Source organism: Capsicum annuum, chromosome 3 (genome assembly GCF_002878395.1).
Source record: "Capsicum annuum cultivar UCD-10X-F1 chromosome 3, UCD10Xv1.1, whole genome shotgun sequence".
Lineage (NCBI taxonomy): Eukaryota > Viridiplantae > Streptophyta > Magnoliopsida > Solanales > Solanaceae > Capsicum > Capsicum annuum.
In genome coordinates this window covers 7,815,535-7,839,180 of record NC_061113.1, presented here as the reverse complement: position 1 = coordinate 7,839,180, position 23,646 = coordinate 7,815,535, and the positions used below count along the sequence as shown (strand labels likewise).

At 36.1% G+C, this 23,646-nt stretch overlaps 2 protein-coding genes across 2 annotated transcripts; both read right to left on the bottom strand.

Annotated features, from left to right (window-relative positions):
• Positions 1-624: 624 nt before the first annotated feature.
• On the bottom strand, positions 625-16,522 carry LOC107864527 (PHD finger protein ING1). The gene is made up of 7 exons (XM_016710923.2): positions 16,318-16,522; positions 15,551-15,622; positions 11,106-11,293; positions 10,153-10,216; positions 9,953-10,046; positions 1,001-1,136; positions 625-918 (listed from the first exon to the last, which is right to left on the bottom strand). Exons 1-7 carry the CDS (start codon positions 16,343-16,345, stop codon positions 808-810), a joined length of 693 nt encoding a protein of 230 aa, XP_016566409.1. The 5' UTR covers positions 16,346-16,522; the 3' UTR covers positions 625-807.
• A 2,140-nt stretch (positions 16,523-18,662) lies between these two features.
• Positions 18,663-23,546, bottom strand: LOC107865721 (serine/threonine-protein kinase STY17). Its single transcript, XM_016711921.2, has 5 exons — positions 23,315-23,546; positions 21,963-22,283; positions 20,564-21,074; positions 19,672-19,814; positions 18,663-18,996 (listed from the first exon to the last, which is right to left on the bottom strand). The coding sequence occupies exons 1-5, from the start codon at positions 23,525-23,527 to the stop codon at positions 18,811-18,813; spliced, it is 1,374 nt and encodes a 457-aa protein (XP_016567407.2). The 5' UTR covers positions 23,528-23,546; the 3' UTR covers positions 18,663-18,810.
• Between the last annotated feature and the right edge of the window lie 100 nt (positions 23,547-23,646).

Here is a 23,646-nt window from a genome sequence, read left to right as displayed (position 1 = left end):
TACATGAATTGAGCAATAATATGCATTTGATGTAAGTTAAAAGTTGATCCCCTCATTCACAAACTGCCTAATTGGGATGTTAAGACCTAGTAGTTTTGCTTTTCTAAAACACATTTGATGTACAATTGGAATATCCTCTTTTGGTCACTACTACTATTTACTTGAGAAATACTCATGCCATAAAATCATTCATTCGTTCTGTTGCCATATTGGCATTTGAAGGTCTAATGGATTTAACTTACATATAATGTAAAAAGGGTTTACACTATCAATGAAATTAACCTGTTATATCAGGCTACCGCCTACATACAACAAAATTACAGTACTCCAGTACAACAGCAACATACCCAGCGTAGTCCCACAGAATGTGGCCCGGAAAAGTGGTGTACAGACTTTACCTCTATCTCAGATTTTAACTGTTTCCGATAGTTCACCTGATCAAGATAAAAACAGTCTAGAAAAAGTTCAACAACATACCCTGTATTATTTCCACAAATGGGGCCTGAGGAGGGTAAGTGTACACCGTCCACACCACTACCTCAGAATGAAGTAGAGAGTCTTTTTCCGATAGACCCCGGGCTCGGGAGTCTAGAGAAAGAAGTAATGGAAATAAAAGAAATAACAGACAGTAATAAAACAATGGATAGTAGCAGAACAATAGGATTACAACAACATAATTTATAACCAAAGTACACGATACAACAGACAATAACGAAATCTAAAAACAAGAAGCACAGAATCTGCATAAACTCGTTGCATTGCTAAAACGTCTAAATCAGTATATTGGGCTATTCTCTTCTAGTTCTATCATTTGCCTCTGCGCTTCTTTTGCGTTCCAGCACAATCCGCGCAAAACCATTTCCCCTTGGGCTGTTCTTTGAGGCCAACACAGCCGTAGTGGAACCACTCTATTTTGCACTGTTGAAGGGCATAATCAGTTAGCACATGCAATCTAATCAAGTTTAAGGAGATCATTGATACAACTTGGGTGAGTACGTACATTAGGATTGTCGCAAGCAACCATTTCACCGTAGCTAACTTGATTGCAGAAACAGTATGTTGGTTCGTTTGGATCAACAGGCAGATCCAAATCCATTCCACTTGGTGTTGCTGCTGCAGCCGTAGCAAGACGTGTTCTGCAGAAGAAATTATTCCCTTCAACACAAGTTTAATCTATACTACACAGGGACAGACATATACATTCACATAAGAGTCTATCAATCAGGCCACAGAAACCGACAGAATGGCCAAAAAATGTTGGAACTCGCAAAACTAAAACCAAATAGTGAATTACGCTGGTTCAGTGCCAAAGCAAAGGCAGTTTTTCCAAACACATGCATCAAACAAATTGTTCTGCTTCCACATAAAAAATCTGCATATTTTAGAATGTTTACCTTTCTAGTTTCTGCAGTAAAAGATCGGTTATGACTTTTTGTATCAATTTTTTACAATGTGAATACTGCTTTTCCAACAAATTATCACACGTAGTAGAAATCCAGTAAGTAAAATAAAAAACTGGGTATGCCTTTTGGTGCAACACACAAGACAAAGCAGTCTGCAATCAGACTGTAGTGAGATTTGAGAGGGGATTCGCTGGTTTGCGAAAGATGTATTTATTAAAGGTCGAATGGAGGGGAGGAACTACAGATTATGAGCACATTTTCAAGTATTGCTACTTATTACACGTCCGCTAATGCAGTCACTAGAAAGTTTCGAGAGATAACAAAGAAACTTTTTGTGGGTCACAAGGGAAAAGGATAAACTGTTTGTTTAGTCAAGACTGCATTTCCGATAAAGAATAGTAACCTAAGGTAGAATATTTGGTGTGTGTGTCTGTGTGTGTGTGTCTGTGTGTGTGAAGGCACATGGCAAATTAACATGATATAACTCATTATTTATGTAGGCATTTTGCTAATTGTGAAAAATAGAAAGTAAAGAAGAAAAGAACACTTCCCTTGAATCTCTGTAAGAAGCATATTTTTCACGTAATCAGCTGACAGGACATTTCGTCCCCAAAGAATTGGAGAAAGGAAGGAGTGGGCGTTGTGGAGTCTTAAAAATATCACACTTCCTTTTGATGTGGATGTTGAATATAAAAGGAAGGAAAGATAGCATCAGCAACTTAGCCTTCAGGGTAAGAGATGAAAGAAAACCAAATTTGGAGTCACACGCGGTGTAGGAAGTGACGTTGAGACTCACATTCCCCAACATTTGAAATATCTCGAGAGCAGAAGGAGATGAGAGTAAGAGATTCCAAAGTTACAAGAGGGAGAAGTTCATTCAGATGTGTCAGGAAGAACCTAGAGGACCGAGAAGTAGTTGAATTCCAAGACCTAGGCGAAATGTTTTACAAGCAAAGTACATCACATGACTGTCAAAGTTCTTGGAGATTATAAGCTCTTTTTTGATAACCTACATTATTTTAAGCTCTTCATAAGGTAGAACTAGGATTTTTTGCATTTACTAGTTTTAATTTCCATGGCACCAAAAAACGTATGCCTTCTTACTCGCCTGGCAGGAAGGGAGCAACATTGGCTTCGTATGCAAATATTCACGTGAAGATTTCAACCACCTCTTCCTACATTATCTGGTGGCAACTAGTTTGTGGTGGGAGATTTTGAGATGGATTGGACTGCCATGGGCTATGCACGGCACAATGAAGGAGGCGCTCTCCAGCAAAAATTTAGAAGGAGAAGTTGAATAATATGGAATATTGCCCCATTAGCACCCATGGGCCTGTGGACAGAAAGAAATAGGAGAACTTTGGATGGATAGAGAATAGTTATTTAATGTTTGAGCTATAGCCTGTCATTTCTAGTATCTTTTTGGTGCACCTATGAAGTTCCAGCTTGTACAAATGATAGGTTCCCTACTTGGAAAATCATACAAATCATACTATGCTGCAGATTCTCTACTTTTTGGTATACTTCTAGTACACGAATCATTGTTAATACGGAGTAATTTTTTTTTTTTTTGGGACAAAGGTAACAATTTTATATATAAATCTTCAGCACAGAAGGCTGGGATCCCAAAAACTTACAACATGGAGCTACTATATATAACTAAGAAGGTTCAGCAAACAAACACAGAAACAAACCATCTACAGGTCCTACTACATTACAACGAACCTAGGATGTCTATAATGTCTATTGGATCATCCATATACTCCGAACTGTACCAATAGCAAAAAGTGATGATGCAATCCATTTTATCAGATAAATTTATTTACCTGACTAAAAAAGAATTGAAGGTTCCTTATATAAGAGCTCACATCTAAGTAGAGGTCTGATCCTTAATGATTTAAATTTTCAGATTAGGAGACACGGATCCAGGTAGATACCTACGGGTGAGGGAATTTGACTAAAAATAATTCAAATATCTAACGCTAGAGTTATAAAATATATGAGACATAAAGTGGAAAACTAGAGGAGAATCCTAGAACGAGATAAATGGAAAATGTATGACACGGAAATTTCTATATATAAGATATTTCATTTTCATCTTAGCTTTTGTTTTTATTTCAGAAACATTGAATCTGTCCAAAATATCTCCATTGATTTTGGTCAAAGTATCCAAAATTGGTTGACTAGATCGGGTATGGATCGCACGCCCATACCCATGTTGTGTCGACATGGGTGTAGCATAGCCACAAGGATATGTACATAGTCGTCTTGTGCTTTTATGCAAGAGGCTGTTTCCACAAGTCGAACACGTGACCTCTTGGTCACATGACAAAAACTTTACCAATTACACCAAGGCTCCCCTCCATTAAGCTTAGATTACATGAAATAAAAAAATTAGGCAAACAAGGAAAATACAAATTAAGGTAAGTCAAAACTGCCTGTCTTGTCACTAGCTAAGTGAAACAAAGAACCTTTATAAGGGCATTTGTTTTCCAGATAGGCTTCCATGGCCAGCCATCAATCCGATGGTCACAATTGCTGATTATCAGATAAGCAGTCTTGACTGAGAAATTTCCATCTCTTTTATAATTCGATTGCAACTTGTCCTCTGCATCTGTTAACCCCTGAAAATCCTCCAGAGTTTTAAGAACTCCGTTGTTCCTTCAATTTCCAAATCATTTAGAGCCTTCCTGAAGGTAATGTTCCACCCTTGCATCTCCTTAACTATGGATAAATAAGTGTTCGGGTTGGTTGAAATACTGAATAAATCAGGGGAAAGATCTTTCAAACACCCATGCCCTTAAAACTCCTTTTCATACCTTATTAATTGCATGAAAGTATGGGTATTGAGATAGAGTTAAGGTCTACGTACGCTCTACCCTCCCCAGACCCCACTTTGCGAGATTATACTGGGTATGTTGTTGAAGTGCAAGGACATTGACTTCCTCGTTTGAACATTGAAGTTTAGCTCACTGTCTTAGAGATCTTATTCTCTTCTTTTATGGTACCAGAGTTTGTGCATTCAGGCCGCTATTTTAATATTTAATTTCCAATTGCACTGAGAATTTGTGTCTTATTTTTTTTTTCCGTGTTATTAGATTAAGGATATTGTGAGTCTCCCTTGAATAATGAATTTTTTACCATTGTTTGATCACTTTTTTGGTTACTCTTCAGCCGTTGAGGCAAGCGAAGCCGATGATGTCTTGGATATTTGTGTCGTCGTGTCTCTTTCATTTATGGGTATTCACTTCTTTTCCATGAATGCTACAAGAAGCATCTTTTGGTGTGCATTACCAGCAACTTCTCAGAGAAATGAATTCTAGTTGTTTTTTCCTTTGAGGACTTCATTCAATGATGCTATTCAAATAGAATTCCTTCAACCGTAGCTACATCTAGAATACTAGACTTGATTTTCCAGTTTTGTCACCTTGAGTTTGAGGGGGCATGTTGAACATCAAGAGGCTATTGCACTTATATTTAGGTAATATCTATTAAAGGTATGAAATATACTAAATTAGGAGTTTTGGATATTCATTAAAGTTGCCTCAATGTAAATTTCCTTATTTAGGGAACTTACCATAGTTTCCCCAATTGAATAGTAAACAGAAAAGGTTTGCCTTTTTACTCGCCTAGCAATAAGGGAGAAATATAGGCTCCGTATGCAAATGTTCACGTGAAGATCTCAACCACCTCTTCCTACATTATATAGCGGCAACTCATTTGGGTGTGAGATTTTGAGATGGTTTGGACTGCCCTGAGCTATGCAAGGCACAATGAAGGAGGTGCTCTCCGGCTAAAATTAGAAGGAGAAGTCGAAGAGTCTATGATATTGCCCCATTAGCACCCACGTGAGCTTTTGAAAGGAAAGAACTAGGAGATCTTTGGATGGATAAAGAATAACTATTTAATGTTTGAGCAGTACTCTCTCATTTCTAGTATCTTTTTGGTGTATCTACGAAGTTCCAGCTTGTAAAAATGGCTGGTTGCCGTACCCAGAAAATCATATTATGTTGTAGATTCTCTACTTTTTGATATACTTCTAGTGCACGAGGGATTTTATCATTATTAATAAAATTAACATAATACCTGATAAAAAGTTTGTGGGTTCCTTATGTAAGAGTTTAGATCTAAGTTGCTCGAACTTGGTGTGCGTGTCTGATATGAGTGCGGATCAAGAGGTTAGATCCTTAATAATCTAAATTTTAATATTCGGAGATACGTATCTAGGTATAGATAAGTTTGAGGGATTTGGTTAAAAAGAATTCAAATATCTAAAAATAGAGTTATAAAATTTAAATTATGAGATACTATGAGGAAAAAATATTGATCAAGAGGAGACTCTTGAAAAGAGATAAAAGTAAAAAGAGTGACATAAAAATTTCTATATACAAGGTATTTCATTTTCACCATAGCTTTTGCTTTGATTTCGAAAATCATTAGATGTATTTGAAATTTCTACGTCGACTTTGATCAAAGTACCGAAAATCAGTTGACTAGGTTGGGTACAGATCCCACACCAACACCTATGTCCTATCGACAAGGGTGCAATGCCGAAAGTTTAGTGGTAGAGCAACTTAGGTTTAAAGGGCAAACGAGTTGACTAAGCTCTCACAATCTGTGAGGTTTGGAAAAAGGCTGGACTACAAGTGTCTGTCGTACCCAGCCTTACCTTGCATTTCTGCAAGAGGTTGTCCCCGCGGCTCAAACTCATGCCCTCATAGACACATGAAAACAACTTCACCAATTCCTAGAAGGAAATGAAAAGAAAATAGTAACATAAGAGTTACTATATAAAAGGTATTTCATTTCGCCTTAGCTTTTGCTTTGATTTCGGAAATCATTGAATCTGTCAGAAATTTCTCCGTCGATCTTGGTTAAAGTACTCAAAATCGGTTGACTAGATCGGCTATCCACACCCATGTCATGTTGATACAGGTGTGGCACCAAAAGCTTAGAGCCTGAGCAACTTAGGTTTAAAGGGCAACCTGATGCACTAAGATCTTGCTATACGTGGGGTACAGGGAGGAGCTGGACCACAAGGGTCTATTGTACGCAACCTTGCCTTGCATTTCTGCAAGAGGCTATTTCCATAGGTCGAACTCGTGACCTCCTGGTCACATAACAACAACTTTACCAGTTTTGCCAAGGCTCTCCTTCATTAGGTTTAGAATTACGTGATACAAAAAATTCAAGCAAACAAGGAAAGTATAAACTAAGGTAAGTATCCTAAATAAGGAAATTTACATTGAGGCAACTTTAATGATTATCCAAAAATCCTAATTTAGAATATTTCATACATTTAATAGACATTACCTAAATATAAGCGCAATAGTCTCTTGATGTTCAACATGCCCCCTCAAACTCGAGGTGTCAAAACAAAAAGAAAACTAGAAAATCAAGTTCAGTATACTAGATGTAGCTACGGAGAAGGAATTCTATTTGAATAGTATCATTGAATGAAGTCCTCGAAGGAAAAAACAACTAAAATTCATTTCTCTGAGAAGTTGTTGGTAATGCAAACCAAACGATGCTTCTTGTAGCATTCATGGAAAAGAAATGTAATCCCATAAATAAAAGAGGCACGTCGACACAAATATCCAAGATATCATCGGCTTCGCTTGCTTCGACGACTGAAGAGTAACCAAAAAAGTGATCAAACAATGGTGAAAATTCACTGTTCAAGAGAGATTTAATATCTTTAATCTAATTAAACGTGATTAAAAAAAAATAAGACACGAAAATTCTCAGTGCAATTGGAAATTAAATATTAAAATGACAACCTCAATGCACAAACTCTAATACCATAAAAGAGAAGAAGAGAATAAGATCTCTTAAGACAGTGAGCTAAACTTCAATGTTTAAAGGAGGAAGTCAATACCCATACACTTTAACAACAATATACCCAGTATGGTCCCACAAAATGGGGTCTAGGGAGGGTAGCACGTACTTAGATCTTAACTCTATCTCAGAACTAAATATACCCATACACAAGCAACTAATAAGGTATGGAAAGGAGTTTTGAGGGCATGTGGGTTTGAAAGATCTTTTCCCTGATTTATTCAGTATTTCAACCAATCTCAACGCTTATTTATTCACAGTTAAGGAGATGCAAGGGTGGAACATTACCTTCAGGAAGGCTCTAAACGATTGGGAAATTGAAGGAACAACGGAGTTCTTCAAAACTCGGGAGGATTTTTGGGAACAGAGATGGAAATTTCACAGTCAAGACTTTTCTTTTGACATAAAAATTTTTCAGTCAAGACTGCCTATCTAATAATCAACAAATGCGACCATCAGATTGATGCCCGGACATGGAAGCCTATCTGGAAAACAAATGCCCCTATAAACTATAAAGGTTCTTTGTTTCACTTGGCTAGTGGCAAGACAAACAGTTTTGACTCAGGAAAGGCTGAGAAGAAGGGGGTTATTGATTCTGGGAGATTGGGGATTGGCTGGTCCCACATACACACACAATCAAAAGGAAAAAAAAAAGATAGACTTGTTGGAAACCAAGAAAGAAAGAAAGAAATGGGAGTCTTTGGGCATTGCTTGGCTAAGCCAACCTCGGGACGAGTGTTGTATGACGACCTTGTTGACTAAATGACCAGGGATACCATGCCATGTATCATCCACTCTATCTCAAGAAAGTCCCCAAATTACCAAGCAATCGCCTTAAATATGCTCTAGTGTGAGACTAACACAGAAATTAATAGCCATTTATTTCTCCACTGCTCTTGTACTGCCCAATTATGGCAGCTCTTCCTTGATATTGTGGGGGATCAAATGGTGTGTGGCTGCAAACGCCATTGATCTTCTAAGGAGCTGGAACAGTGTGGGAGGTTCAGTTAGACAGAAGAAATCGTGTAGATTGATGCCTTCATGCATATGGTGGATAGTTTGGAAATAGAGGAACTCTAAAGTTTTTGAAGATAAGGGTAGTCATTAAGATGAAGTTTTTTTTTTTTTTTTAACACCGGTAACTTTGTATTCCTCAGCATTAAGGGCTATGCTGGCCATCTCCAAAAGTGTTATTTACAGAAAATTGAAAGCAACGACAATTACAGAGCTCCTATGAAGTCCACTAATTGGATCTCCTCATCTATGTTTTGTTCCTTTACAACAAAAACCTAGAGTAGTAATTACTTTCCACTTAATCTTTCCTATTGAGCATTCCGTTCGTTCATAAATTCTTTGATTTCTTTCCTTCCAGATAACCCACCATATGCAGGCTGGTACTATCCTCCACCATTTTTTCTGACTATTGCTACCTCCTCTTCTTATCCAACAACTTAACAAATCTACTGTATGTTCTGGCATAATCCATTGTAAGTTGGCCATGCTGATGAAAAGCAAACATCTAGAATCTATATTGATGCCCTTTCTCTGCATCACATCATGAGTCAAACAAGCTCTCCTGACTGCCACCAACCGTGCGAAGCACTTCACCTTGGTGGGGGCAACACTCTTCCAGATTGCAATCCATGGCCCAGATTTTCTGCCTGCAACTGTGATCAGCTCCCTTCTATATAGTCTATTTACGGAACATTGGCCATCAGAATGGTGTTTCCATGGTGTTTCCATAGTAGAGCATCTGTTTCCTAGTTGGTGCCAGGGAAGTCTCCAATCAAGGCTAGCATCTCTGCCACCCACTCTTATCTCCCAATCATTAAGTAGCCTCCTAAAGAGCAAATTCCATCCCTGAGGAGTCCAAACATCTTGTATTTTGCTGTTAGAATTCAGACAGATGGAAGATGGAAAATAGTCCTGGGAACAGATTGTACAGTGACCCTTGACCATACCAATCTTCTTTCCAAAACAAAGTCTTATTCACCTGCCAACTTTTATCCTTACATTGTCTTTGAAAGCCAACCACAGATTTCTTATGGTCCTCCGTACACCAACAGGCAACACCATAAGTACCTGTTACTTTCGCATCACTTTCGCATCACTGTTGGTGTAAAGAATGCTTTTTAGAGGAGGAGGTTTCTTTAGTAGATTTCATAGGGCAACTTTAGTTGATTTTTGTTTTTGTTAGTTGTGGGGATCTCCTCTGTAAATATGGTTTTTGCATTGCCAAAAAAAAAAAAGAAAAAAAAGAGGAGTTTTAAGGAATATTTTGCTTGAAAAATTGTTGAAAGAATGGATAGAATATTGTTTCTTGAGAGATGGTGCCACCAAAATAATCACCAAAAAGACACATAATAGTCATCAGAAAAAGAAACAAAACTATCAAACATATGTAAAGAACGAAAGGCTTAGGCAAAGTAGGCATCATAAGCTGGCTGCCAGTAGGACGATGTAACATTGGTCTTCACTAATGTAGTAGAGGCTCTGATATCATATGAATATGAAAAAATGGAACTTGTCTAGAATTGGTTGGTGAATACCATATATATTACATGAAAAAAGGAAAAATTAAGCTGAAAAAAACAAGTCGCAGATAAAGCAAGTTCCTAATAAAAGAGTATCCAGTGGTTACTATGACAGCTTTATCTTCCATTTGGTGCTTAATTAGACTAATACTGCAGGAAAGAGGATATAGTACTTACTTCTTACGCCCTCCCTTACCCTCACCAGACCTTCCAGATTTGACAGTATTTTCAGTGGTTGTAGGAGCTCCAGCAACAGCAGCATTATCCCTTTCTGCACAAAAGAAAACCCATAAAGAGGAAGTTGTTCTACGGTCAGAGTACGAGCAAGTTTGGCCACTGTTCTTGGTGAAAAGATGAGGAAGATTATATCAATATACCTAACCGGAGCTCTTCGTCAAACTTTTTCAAGTACTGATCAAGCTGCTGAATATGAGCATCGACCTGTTGCAAGAATTTCTCACTGATTGCCATAAAGAGTTGTTTAATGATAACAATAATCAACGAACCTACTACTCAATACTCATACTGCACCTCAATTCCAAACCACATAAATCATAATGATCACTTGATTTGAAAAAAGATAAAAATTATAGTGCATGCCAGAAGTGAAAAAATATGTGTCCAACCAGTCATTTACTCCCTTTTTGTTGTATCAGTTTGTATTTACGCCGGACAATCATTCAGTTAATAACTGCCAAATCTAGTCCTAAAGCATATTTCGGAGCATAATTTCAAGGAAGTTTAGATCTGGAAAAATAGTCTTAAAATGGATTCAGCAACCAAAAGTAAGGTCATGTTTGGGGTGCTCAAATAAAAATATAAACTAGCCCTTGGAGTTCATATAACTTTTGACGGACATGATTTTATGATCAAAATTATGATCATTTTTGTGTGTTCTTTTTTTTTTTTTTTGATATCAATCATTTTGGTATGTTCGTAAAATCTCAAAATTGGAAAAATTGTTTTATACCATATAAACAAGGACTTCGGCATAATTGCTATTCAGAATGACTGTCTGGTTAATGCCATAGTATTTCCCTTTTGTTATACAGGAACAAAGGGCACATAGATCAAAACATTCTTCTACATCAAAAAGGAAAAGACTTTCCAAAGATCAACACACCTATGAAAAATATACATTAACTATGTTCCGTTAAAGCATCAAGTGAGTAAGACTAAGTAACTTCACCTGATCATCCACGTCCAACTTAAAAAGGAGGCTAAAAATAGGAGAACGGCTCCTAGAATAGATTGAACTGAAGGAACTGTGACCATTGAAAGAAACAGTTTGCTTGATGTAGAAAGAAGATGCAGTACCCAGAATCCTTACCAGATCATACGCCTGAGAAGCTAGCGCAACTTTCTCATCAGCAATCCTGATAGCATGTTTTTGCTCATCCAATGCTTCATCAGAGAATTTGATTAGTGAAGAGTCTGGTGTCACATTACCACCCTTGATACGCTGTACCATATCCTCAATCTCTTTCTCACAGCGTTGTTCATTTTGTGTCTGGACTCCTGCTCAGAAAAAGAAAGGTCCTTTATTGGTAATAAAACCACAAACTAAGCAATGAAGAAACATCATACGCCATTAACCTGTTGTGCTTCTGTCAACCAACACAACAATGCTAAATGCCACTGAGAATCTTACAAAATTTACCTTCTTTTCCCTTCTCCAATCAGAAGTATATTTATCAACATAATATTTTGTATTCTAAAAAAGAACAAAGGGTCCAGTAGCAATCACAAGATCAAAGCATTATTGTTTTGTTCTGCAATTTAACTAGGATATCCCTGTGAATCTTCTACTACACTAGTGGGGTATGATCTAGTGGTCAATGAAGTGGGTCGAGAATCATGAGGTCTCATATTCAAATCCTAACAAAGACAAAAAACACTAGGTGATTTCTTTTCATCTGTCCTGGCCTTGGTGGACAGTTACCTTTGCCGGTGGGAGGTGGCTGGTATCGTCATAACAGCAACAACAACATATGCCCAGAATAATCCTAGAAGTTGGGTAAGAAGTTGGGTATGGGGAGGGTATGGTGTACACAGACCTTACCACTACTTTGCTGGGTAGAGATGCCGTTTCTGATAGACCCTCGTCCCTCGGCGCAAAAAGCAAAGAAGTACAAGAAAAAAGAGACAACAAAATAACAATGCACATAGAAAGTGTAGCAACCGATATTAAAACATATTGGGGAGAAAAAAGAAAGATAGGAAAAAAAGAAAAGAAGGGAAGGAAGGGAAAGATGAAAAACTTAAGCGGTACCTAAGTACGACAACACTTGACTAACATACTACCCTTCTATCCTAATCCTCGACCTTCATACCTTCCTATCTAGGGTCATTGTCCTCAATAAGTTGAAGTTGTTCAATATACTGTCTACTCACCCCGCTCAGTTCTTTTTCGGCCTCCCTCCACCTCTCCGAACTCCTGCTACTACACCAGCTGATTACATTAGTAGATATTTCACCAGATATAGTGCAAGGGGACGACTCCATGAAGATTGACTATACACTCCAATAAGCTGCCTATCAGGATGTGCCAAAGACAGCTCCTTTTTCCACTCAAAATACCTAAAGTTTCCAGATTCAGAAAATTATCAGTCAACTCTATATTGTACAAGTGTACTTAACTAAGCAACAGCAACAACATACCCAATTGATTCAAAGTGAGATCCGTGGAGGGTATAAAGTACGCGTACATTACCACTACCTTTTGGAGGTAGAGAGGTTGTTTTCGAAAGACCCTCGGTTCAAGTAAAGCAACTCAAAATAGTAATGGAAAGAAAACCGACAGTGAAGAAAAACATGACAAAACTAATAGTAAAGCAGTGCAGGACAATATATGCAAGGAACTGTAATATCAACAACAAGGTGTGATCACACCTAAACATTATGTACTTAACTAAGCCCATTACGATAAAAAATCAAAAAACAACTATCTAGGGTCATTGTCCTCATTCAGTTGAAGTTGTTCAATATAATATCTATCCCCTCGCCCCAGTTCTTTTTCGGCCTACCTCTACCTCTCCGGACTCCCGCTGTAGCCACAGTAACCCCCCCCAAAAAAAAAAAACAAATCCTTCTACTGCACTAGGTAATTGCATTACAAGGCAGATATAGTGCAAGGAGACAACCCCATGAAGATAGACCATACACTCGAATAAAGTGTCAATCAGACGCTGCCAATCAGGATGTGACAAAGAAAGCTCCTTTTTCCACTCAAAATACATTAAGTTTCCAGATTCAGAAAATTATCATTCGGATCAATATTGTACAAGTGTACTTAATTAAGCACATTGCAATGGAAACTCCGAAAGCAACCAACTTGTGCATAAGAGAACATTAAAACATCAACAACATACCAAGTGTATTGCTGGAGTGTACCCAAACCTTACCTCTACCTCTGAGGTAGAGAAGCTGTTTCCGAAAAGACGCCCAACTCAAGACAAAAACAGACTAGAAAAAGACAAAATGGAAGTACAAGATACTCAATATTGTACGAGTGTACCTAACTAAGAACATTGCAATGGAAACTCAAAAAGCAACTAGCTTGTGCATAAGAGAACATTAAAACAACAACAACATACCAAGCATATTCTAGTATACGCAGACCTTACCTCTACCTCTGAAGTAGAGAGACTGTTGCTGATAAGACGCCCAACTCAAGACATAAACACACTAGAAAAAGACGGTTGTTTCCGATAAGACGCCCAACTCAAGAAAAAACAGTCTAGAAAAAGACAAAATGGAAGTACAAGATACTCAATATTGTACGAGTATACTTAACTAAGTACATTGCAATGGAAACTCAGAAAGCAACTAGCTTGTGCATAAGAGAACATTAAAACAACAACAACACACCAAGTGTATTGTAGTGTGTACGTAGACCTTACCTGTACCTCGGTAGAGAGGCTGTTTCTGATAAGACGCCCAACTCAAGACAAAAACAGACTAGAAAAAGACAAAATGGAAGTACAAGATACTCAATATTGTACGAGTGCACTTAACTAAGCACATTGCAACGGAAACTCAGAAAGCAACTGGCTTATGCATAAGAGAACATTAAAACAACAACAACATACCAACCATATTGTAGTATACGCAGACCTTACCTCTAGCTCTGAGGTAGAGAGGTTGTTTCTGATAAGACGCCCAACTCAAGACAAAAACAGACTAGAAAAAGACTGTAATGGAAGTACAAGATACTCAATATTGTACAAGTGTACTTAATTAAGCACATTGCAATGGAAACTCAGAAAGCAACTAACTTGTACATAAGAGAACATTAAAACAACAACAACAACATACCAAGTCTATTGCGAGAGTGTACCCAAACCTTACCTCTACCTCTGAGGTAGAGAAGCTGTTTCCGATAAGACGCCAACTCAAGACAAAAACAAACTAGAAAAAGACAAAATGGAAGTACAAGATACTCAATATTGTACGAGTGTACCTAACTAAGCACATTGCAATGGAAACTCAGAGAGCAACTAGCTTGTGCATAAGAGAACATTAAAACAACAACAACATACCAATCATATTGTAGTATACCAGACCATACCTCTACCTCTGAAGTAGAGAGACTGTTTCTGATAAGACGCCCAACTCAAGACATAAACACACTAGAAAAAAATGGTTGTTTCCGATAAGACGCCCACCTCAAGAAAAAAACAGTCTAGAAAAAGACAAAATGGAAGTACAAGATACTCAATATTGTACGAGTGTACTCAACTAAACACATTGCAATGGAAACTCAGAAAGCAACTAGCTTGTGCATAAGAGAACATTAAAACAACAACAACAACATACCAAGCATATTGTAGTATACGCAGACCTTACCTCTACCTCTGAGGTAGAGAGGCTGTTTCCGATCAACGCTCAACCCAATTCAAAAACAGACTAGAAAAAAACGTAATGGAAGTACAAGATAAAATTGTACAAGTGTACTCAACTAACATTGCAATGGAAACTCAGAAAGCAACTAACTTGTACATAAGAGAACATTAAAACAACAACAACAACAACACACCAAGTGTATTGTAGTGTGTACGTAGACCTTACCTCTACCTCTGAGGTAGAGAGGCTGTTTCCGATAAGACGCCCAACTCAAGACAAAAACAGACTAGAAAAAAACGTAATGGAAGTACAAGATAATATTGTACAAGTGTACTCAACTAAACACATTGTAATGGAAACTCAGAAAGCAACTAACTTGAGCATAAGAGAATATTAAAACAACAACAACACAATAAGTGTATTGTAGTGTGTACGTAGACCTTACCTCTACCTCTGAGGTAGAGAGGCTGTTTCCAATAAGACGCCCAACTCAAGACAAAAACAGACTAGAAAAAAACGTAATGGAAGTACAAGATAATATTGTACAAGTGTACTCAACTAAAAACATTGCAATGGAAACTCAGAAAGCAACTAACTTGTGCATAAGATAACATTAAAACAACAACAACAACACACCAAGTGTATTGTAGTGTGTATGTAGACCTTACCTCTACCTCTGAGGTAGAAAAGCTGTTTCCGATAAGTCGCCCAACTCAAGACAAAAACACACTAGAAAAAGATGGTTGTTTCTGATAAGACACCCAACTCAAGACAAAAACAGACTAGAACAAGACAACAATGGAAGTACAAGATACTCAATATTGTACAAGTGTTACTTAACTAAGCTCATTTCAATAGAAAGTCAGAAAGCAACACAAGTACACAACTTGCATAACACAACATTAATCTTTGCACTATAAGTAATAGTACCTTGCAGACTTTTGTCCAAATCACGCAGCAAAGCATACTTCCTCCTCAAATGATTTGGAAGGGCTTCAATATCTGAAACAATTACATCAATGTAGCTACTTGTTAGATATCAAAACGTTATTTCACATAGGAACTAAAACAAAAAGACATCCCGATATGCTAAAGCTCCCGCTATGCACGAGCCTCCGAAGGATCGGGCCCCTCCGTCTCAAAATACTTGTCACACTTCCTTACTTAAATAACATTTTTCGTATAGTTTTTGAATATAAGAAGTTTAATTATTTAAACAAAAACGACTTGATCTAATCCAATTTTTAGCTCTAAAAAAGTCCAATTAACCAAAGTCAAATTCTCATTGGCTATTCATTTAAGTCTTCAGATAGCATCACTAGATTTTCAACAAGGTGGAACTTCTTGTTTTCGTCTCAAATGAGTATTCTTTTAATTTTAGAACCTCTGAAAATCCACAATCTCCGTCAAAGGCAACGAGCTCATGACTGAATTCGATCCCAGGTGTCCTGCAAGTATTCTTGTATTTTTCTAACACATATAAACAACTTTGTTTTTGTTTGTATTAGCAAAAAAAAAAAAAACATAAACAACCCTTTTTTTAATAGTCACCGAGTGAAACATAAAAATTACTTTGGGACAGGAAGTACACAGAAAAAAAAAAAAACATAAACATCTAATTATTTAATCGAAAATGAAATATAATAACTATTTTGAAACAGAAAGAGCAGACATAAAAAAACAAAATTGAGACTTACTGGCTTGAAAATCTTCGAGGAATGACATTTTTATGAGCAATTTTTGGTGTTTTCAAACCCTAAAGTAGGGTCCAATTGGGATTATGCCGACATATATATAGTCCTAAAGTTTAGTGTGTGTTATTTTGAGATAATTTCAATTTAATCCTCTTTAGATTATGGAATTTGTAAAATGTAAAATATTCATCCTTATATATAGTCTTCAATATTACTATTTTACTATATATAGATTATATATATAAGTGGCTAGAAGCAGTCAACTAACTGTTCGTCGATGTATCTGCTTCTGGTTAAGGGTAATTCAGATATTTTATAATTATTAAGTTTGAAGGTTTTTATACTTCGTGTTGTTGAGTGTATGATTTTTAAATTTTTCCTCCTTTATTTTTTTACTATCGTATATGAGTGGGTAGACGCAGGCAACTGTTCGTCGACGTACCTGCTTTTAGTCAGGGGTAATTTAGATATTTCATAATTGTTTAATTTGAAGGTTCTTGCACTTCGCCCTGTTGAGTGTGTACGATTTTAAAATTTTTCCTTCTTTATTTCTTTACTACTATATATAAGTGGTTAGAAGCAGATAACTGTTAATCATCATGCCTGCTTCTAATTAGAGCCGTCAATATGAGCCTGGTTCATTGGATCGGTCCAACTCGGCCTGTAATTTGATGGAGTTGGGCTTCAGTTTTTGTAGCCCATTTAAGAACAGGGTTTTTTAGTCCGACCCGAATAAACTAGTGGCCCGTGGGGCTTGAGCAATGTGGGTTGGGTTAGCCCGTGGATCGGCCCGTAACTCAAATACTTGCAACTATTTAGATTGTTTATTAGTATTTTTGTTTAGTTCAAGGGATATCATATCAAAAGTTATTTAATTTCAGTATTATTAGAAGTGTTTTTTAGGGTGTTGGAGATTTGATTAACAAGTATTAACACTATGTAATATTGTTTGATAATATTTATGTTTATTAATATTCTAAAATTAAATTATAAAATATTAATTTTTAAAAAGTGGGCTGACCCATGAGGCCCGCAGCCCACAGAGTAATGGTGTTGGTTTGGTGTTTTTTTGCCCATCATTTTGATGGGCCGATCTGACCTGACCCGTCAAACTCAAAGCCCGTGTAGGCTAGTTCAGATGGGTTGGACCAACTCGTATTGACAGCTCTACTTCTAATCAGGCCTAATTCGGACATTTCATAATTATTTAATTTGAAGGTTTTTATACTTCGCGCTGTTGAGTGTACGATTTTAAAATTTTTCCTCTTTTACCTCTATATAACATTTGGATTGAAGTATGTGCCCCACTTCACTTTTTGTTACACGTGCCACATAACACGTACTTTTTTCGTTCCACTTTATGTATCGTCATTTTTTTTAGTCGTTCCAAAAAAATATTCATCTATCTTTATTTGTGTCTGATTAAATGATGAAATTTAAAATGAGACGGAGGGAGTAGTGAATACTCCATTCTTATCTACATGGCCCACATGAAAGCTTAATTTTGCATGTTCAGATCCTCTTTTCTATTTTTTTTTTTTCTATCTTAATCAATTCTATCAAAATAGAAAGAAAATAAAATCTACTCTTACCACTTTCTCACCTAATAATTAAAAAATTAAAATGGCATTGATTAATTCTATAATTGCATATGTATTATTGAATTTTATAAGATAATTTACATTTATTACTATTATTACTAATAAATGTAATAATACTTCAAATTATTAATAAAAAATTTGATTGACTCTCAAAATTATATTTTTGTGACATAAATTGAGATAGAGCGAGTTATATATTATTTGAAAATGTCATGAAAAATAATATAAATTACAATAATTAATAAATTAAAATATTAGAAAGATGTATAAAAAATTGATTTGACTTTTCAAACACTATCAGTGTCATATATATTGAGAAATTACGTAAAAAAATCTTATAAATCATAATAATTAGCGACTTAAAATGTCTAAGAACTCAAATATTTAACTAGTGCCACTTAAATTGATAGTATATGAAAATTATGTAAAAAAATACAATAAATCAATAATTAATAAATTAAAATATTTAAAAATCATACAAAAATTTTGATACATAAACTAAGATCAAAAAAATAACATACATTGGACCTGTATCAGACATGATACCTTCTCAATATATTTTCAACTTCATCTTTGAGTAGTATTTTTTCATAGTAAAAAAAGAAAAAATGTACTGTTCCACCCTAAACTATATATGAAATTGTCGAGATATATCCGAACTTTAGGAGAGTCCTATTTCCCCATACTAATTAAAATCATATTTTTGTCAATCTTAGTACCTACGTGGATCTTCAGTATTGATTCACTGATGTGCCACGTAGGCACTAAGGTTGTCAAAAATATGGTTTTAATTAGTCGGGGTAATAAGATCTTCCTAAAGTTCGAATGTATCTCAACAATTTCGTGTATAGTTCAGAGTGAAAACAAAGCATTTTTTCGTTAAAAAAAGCATTATCTAAATGCTATTTTGTGTTATTTTATCGAGAATCTTTGTGAGAGTAGATGTTATAATTCTAAAAGAAGGTCTAAGTGCAACATCTTCATGCCATGAGAGTTGTATGAGTTGTGTTAGCTCTTCAAATCGCTCATTCTGCTCCACAAGTTGTGGTCTTAATCCAATTTCTACAACTTCCAAAGCAATCTGTTTATCCATCAGAATAAGTTAGCTAGTATGAATATATATATATATATATATATATACATTCAATATTGCTCGAATTATGATCAAAGTTGGTACGACACACTCCAATTTTACAGGGTTCTATTAGCCCCTGAACTCAATTTTAGTACTCCCTCCGTTTCAAAAAGAATGATTTAGTTTGAGTTGACGCGGAGTTTAAGAAATTAAAGAAGATTTTTGAATTTTGTAGTCATGAATTAAACATATGTCAAATGTACCAAAATGTCTTTTAATCTTGTGGTCATTAAAATGCCACGTGGAAAGTTAAAATTTAAAAGTTGTTAAAAAAAGAAAAGGAGTCATTCTTTTTTTAAACGGATTAAAAAGGAAAGTAGGTCATTCTTTTTTAAACGGAGAGAGTGTATTTTTATCACCCTTTTATGCTGACATGACAACTTTATTGCATACAATGGGACCTATATCAAAGGTGTCATGTCAGCCAAAAAAGTTGGCATAAGGTGTCACGTCAGCAAAAAAAATGACAAAAATATGTTAAAATTAAGTTTAGTGAGATAATAGAATTTCCGTAAAGTTTAATTATGTCGTAGCAAATTTGATTACAATTCACGAGCGTATAAGATGCTTTACTCAATAAAAATAAGGGTAGAAAGGAGTGACAAATAAATATAAACGTACTTTAGAAGGACCATAATGAGTTTCAATATAAGGATATTTTCCAGTAAGTAGCTCGTTGAGAATAATGCCAAAACTATAGACATCTGATTTTTCATCATAAGGTTCTGAACGAATCACTTCTGGTGCCATGTATACATATGTTCCTGAAATATATATAACGTCAAAATTATTTCGAAATATTCTTTTTGTAGCTAAAAAGATACTTAAAATGAAACAGAGGTATATATAGAAGGGAGGCAGTCGCGAACAGTGGTTCGATTCATGATGAAGAAAGAGAATTCTTGGTTCGGTTCTCCACCTTAACGATCGAAAATAGGATTGATCTAATTCTATTGAGTCCGACTACTCATAGTGATCATTTATTAAAGAGTGACTTTGGTTATCAAATGACTGAACAACCGAGAGCAATTTACTTACGATACTTATTAGTTTGACATTCATACAAAAAATCTAATGAATTATGAGTTCAATCCATCCTGTTTAGCAGAAAGACGGATATTCCTTGCTCATTATCAGACAATCACTTATTCACAAACTTCGTGTGTGGGGAAAATAGTTGTCATTTCCTATCTCATAGAAAACTCTTTTCGCTCCGCTTAGCCTTATCCCCCTCTAGTGGTATTTTAGTGATAGGTTCTATAGGAACTGGACGATCCTATTGGTCAAATACCTAGCGACAAACTCCTATGTTTCTTTCATTACGTTATTTCTGAACAAGTTCCTGATAAACAAGACTAAAGGTTTTCTTCGATACTAATTACCAACGAATCGGAAACAGCCTCTCTACTTCACGTGAGGTAGTGGTATAGTCTGCATACATTCTACCCTCCCCAGACCCCACTATGTGAGAATACACTGGCTATGTATAAACAGTAGTTGGAATTAGGATCACCTGTTTCTCCAGTTAAAGCCTTTTCATCATCGTTCAAGAACCTAGCATGTCCAAAATCTGCAATCCTAACATGCATTGAATCATCCAAGAAAATGTTACTAGGTTTGAGATCACGATGAATCACCATGGGCTTATGCTCATGAAGATACTGCATGCCCTGTGAAATCTCCAAAGCTTTAGCAAGTCTTTCTTCAATAAGTGGAAGAGGAACACCTCTTTGTTTACTTCTTTTACCAGGACCATGTAGCCAATCTTTTAGTGTCATGGCTAATAACTCTGTCACTATCCATCCATGGTGTGGAGGATCAAGGCATGCCCCCATCAGCTGCAGCACGAAGCGGTGTCGTTGCCTCGATAGTGTCTCAACCTCTTGGGCAAAGAAGCTGACACCATTGTCATTGCAGAGAAAGAACTCAGGCAATATGCATTTCACAGCAACTTCGTGTCCCCTCCATCTTCCTCTGTATATATTTGCTGTGCTTCCTTTAGCCACTTCCTCTTCCACTTCAATCTGTTAATATATTCCCATGAGCTATATATATAATATTACATGCATGTTGAAGTAGTATATATATATATGATCCAGAAAGCACACTTTTAATGACTTAAATAGTGGAGTATATATTTTTCTGGGATCAAGAACACATTTTTAATGATTTAATTATGGTTTTGTCTCCACATCATAGTTGCTGCAGTCTACAGATCAAGGAGAAGTTTTGAGCAAAATAATTCATTTTATAAATCAATTTAACAAAGTAATATGTTTTTTTTGAAAGCTTTACCAAACTAGCATAATTTTTTTTTTTTTAAATTGGGGGTAGGGGAAGCGGAATGGGGAAAGGGATTACAACGTGGGGAATCGAACCCTCACCAACAAGGTGGAAGTTCAGGTAACTAACCAACTAAACTACTAAGATTCTCCTACCAAACTAGTATAAACATTACGGCAGTAACGTATTAGTTTTTAAAAGAATTAACGGACTAAAATGAAGAGTAGATGGCGTTAAAGTTGAAATCCTTACCGATAGTAACGTTTTTGCTTAAAACGTTACCAACAATAACGAGACTATACAACTCTGGCACTCTGTCAGATCAACTCTGCAGAGTTTGATGTGGCAGAGTTGCAGAGTCTCGTTACCATTGCTAATGTTACTGTCAGGAACGATTCCTACTGTAATGCCGTTTTGGTCCGTTAATTTTTTTGAAAACCTAATATGTTACTGCCAACAACGTTTATACTAGTATTGCAAAGTTTTCAAAAAAATATATTATTTTGGTGAATTGATTTTAAAAAAGGTTTATTTTTATCACAGTAACCTGTTCCCATGAGCTATTATTACATGCATGTTGAAGTATATATATATATATGATCCAGAGAAAAAGTAATTATTGTAGCTACCTCGTGAGGTTCAATATACCAACCATTCAACTTGGCTTGGTGAATTAGGTAGGTTATATCAGAGTGGGGTTGCTGTTGGGGTGGTGTTTGGGGACTGGCAGTGGCATGGAGAATAGTAGTAGTAGTACTACTGGCTGCTGCAGCTGCCTCTTGTTCTTTTTCTTTGTTGTTGTTGTTGATGATCAAGTCCAGAAAACCATTACCTTGTGCCACCTGAAGACAATACCTCAAATAATTTTGTGTCCTTTCAAGTCTCATTTTGTACATCTCCTTCATCTCTTTCTGCTTCTCTAATTCCTTCTCCCTTTCTTTTACCTTTTCCTAGTAATTGAACCACCATACATAAAAATATACAAACTAACTGGAGGGGTTCGACATTTACTATATATACATAAAAAATAATTTTAACCATATATATATAGTATAATTTTTCATCAAAGGGGATTCGGATGAACCTCCTATCCCAAGTGTAGCTCTGTCCCTGTAGCCTACCTTAACTAATGGTAATTCCTAACTACTTGTATTAGTTAGCCTTAACTAATTGTACTCCCTCCGTCCCATTTTATGTGTCGGTCATTTTCTTTTTGGTCTATCACAAAAAGAATTTAATGGCATCATTCCCATTTTATACTTATTGAGTCCCACGTAATAAAAAAAGATAATTAAAAAGTAAATATTAAAGTGACTTTAAGAGGGATAATTTTGTAAACTTTATAAAGTCATCACTTATTTCTTAAACTCCATGTTTAATTAAAAGACGACACATAAAATTAGACGGAGGGAGTAATTCGCAAGTACTTGTCCCTAATTACATGCAGAAATCAAGATTCACTTGAAATGGAAATAGTTGACACTTGCTAGGTGAAGCTAGAACTGCAACAGGGAGATTGGGTAAAAACTTAGACGCATTCGGTGTATACATCAAAGTAATATTCTTTATCATGATTAAGTAATTAAATTAACTAAAATATATGTTAATTAATCATGGTTAATAACATGAACTCTAAATTCAAACACTCATATGTTGACTTGATGCATATATCGAGTGCGTGTAAGTTTTAGCCGGAATACTGCTCGTTTTTGTACCTAGGCCCGCACTGTTTTAAAATTTGTCACCAACGTCTAAAGCTAATTACTTCCTTATTGCAGCCACCCACTATTTGTTTTGTAATTCATCCATGTAAGATTTTTGCCTAGAGTGACTAACAAAGAAGTCATGCATGTACCATAGTGCAATGGTCCAAAACCCCAAAAGTTCCATAATAGGCAGAGGAAAATTGTATTTTACCTAATATATTTATTTAATTTATTTCCAATAGGGACGCCTCATTAAGTAAGTACCCGAGCAATACCTGGTGAAGGTGGTGATATTGCGATGTTTGAACATGTTTTCTGTTGCGTGAGACTTTAGGCCCCAAAATTAAACAGTCACTTAGGCCTTTACACCATCCACCACTCATGTTCGACTTGACCGGAGCACCAGTACTGCTTGTGACCGCTGACGTACTCACCGGACTACATATTCCTCTCCTTTTATCGACCTTGTCGGAAATAGTATCTTCCATCTTGGGTGTATTATGTATGTATACCTTATGCAAATGTGTACTGATGTTATTCTCAAGTTGCTAAGTTAAGTTGCTTTAAATTTAAGGCATAATTAGTCTTTTCGATGAAATAGGCCAGC

What these genes read in the sequence shown, in the direction of transcription:
- LOC107864527 (XM_016710923.2), bottom strand. Translation starts at nt 16,345, where the DNA reads ATGTCATTCCTCGAAGATTTTCAAGCCA. An exon ending in TGACGAAGAGCTCCGGTTAG is followed by an intron (nt 10,047 to 10,152) that starts GTATATTGATAT and finishes TCTTTTGTGCAG; the next exon opens with AAAGGGATAATGCTGCTGTT. An exon ending in TTGCTTGCGACAATCCTAAT is followed by an intron (nt 919 to 1,000) that starts GTACGTACTCAC and finishes GCCCTTCAACAG; the next exon opens with TGCAAAATAGAGTGGTTCCA.
- LOC107865721 (XM_016711921.2), bottom strand. Translation starts at nt 23,527, where the DNA reads ATGGAAGATACTATTTCCGACAAGGTCGATAAAAGGAGAGGAATATGT. An exon ending in GGTATATTGAACCTCACGAG is followed by an intron (nt 21,075 to 21,962) that starts GTAGCTACAATA and finishes ATATATTAACAG; the next exon opens with ATTGAAGTGGAAGAGGAAGT. An exon ending in CTCATTATGGTCCTTCTAAA is followed by an intron (nt 18,997 to 19,671) that starts GTACGTTTATAT and finishes ATGGATAAACAG; the next exon opens with ATTGCTTTGGAAGTTGTAGA.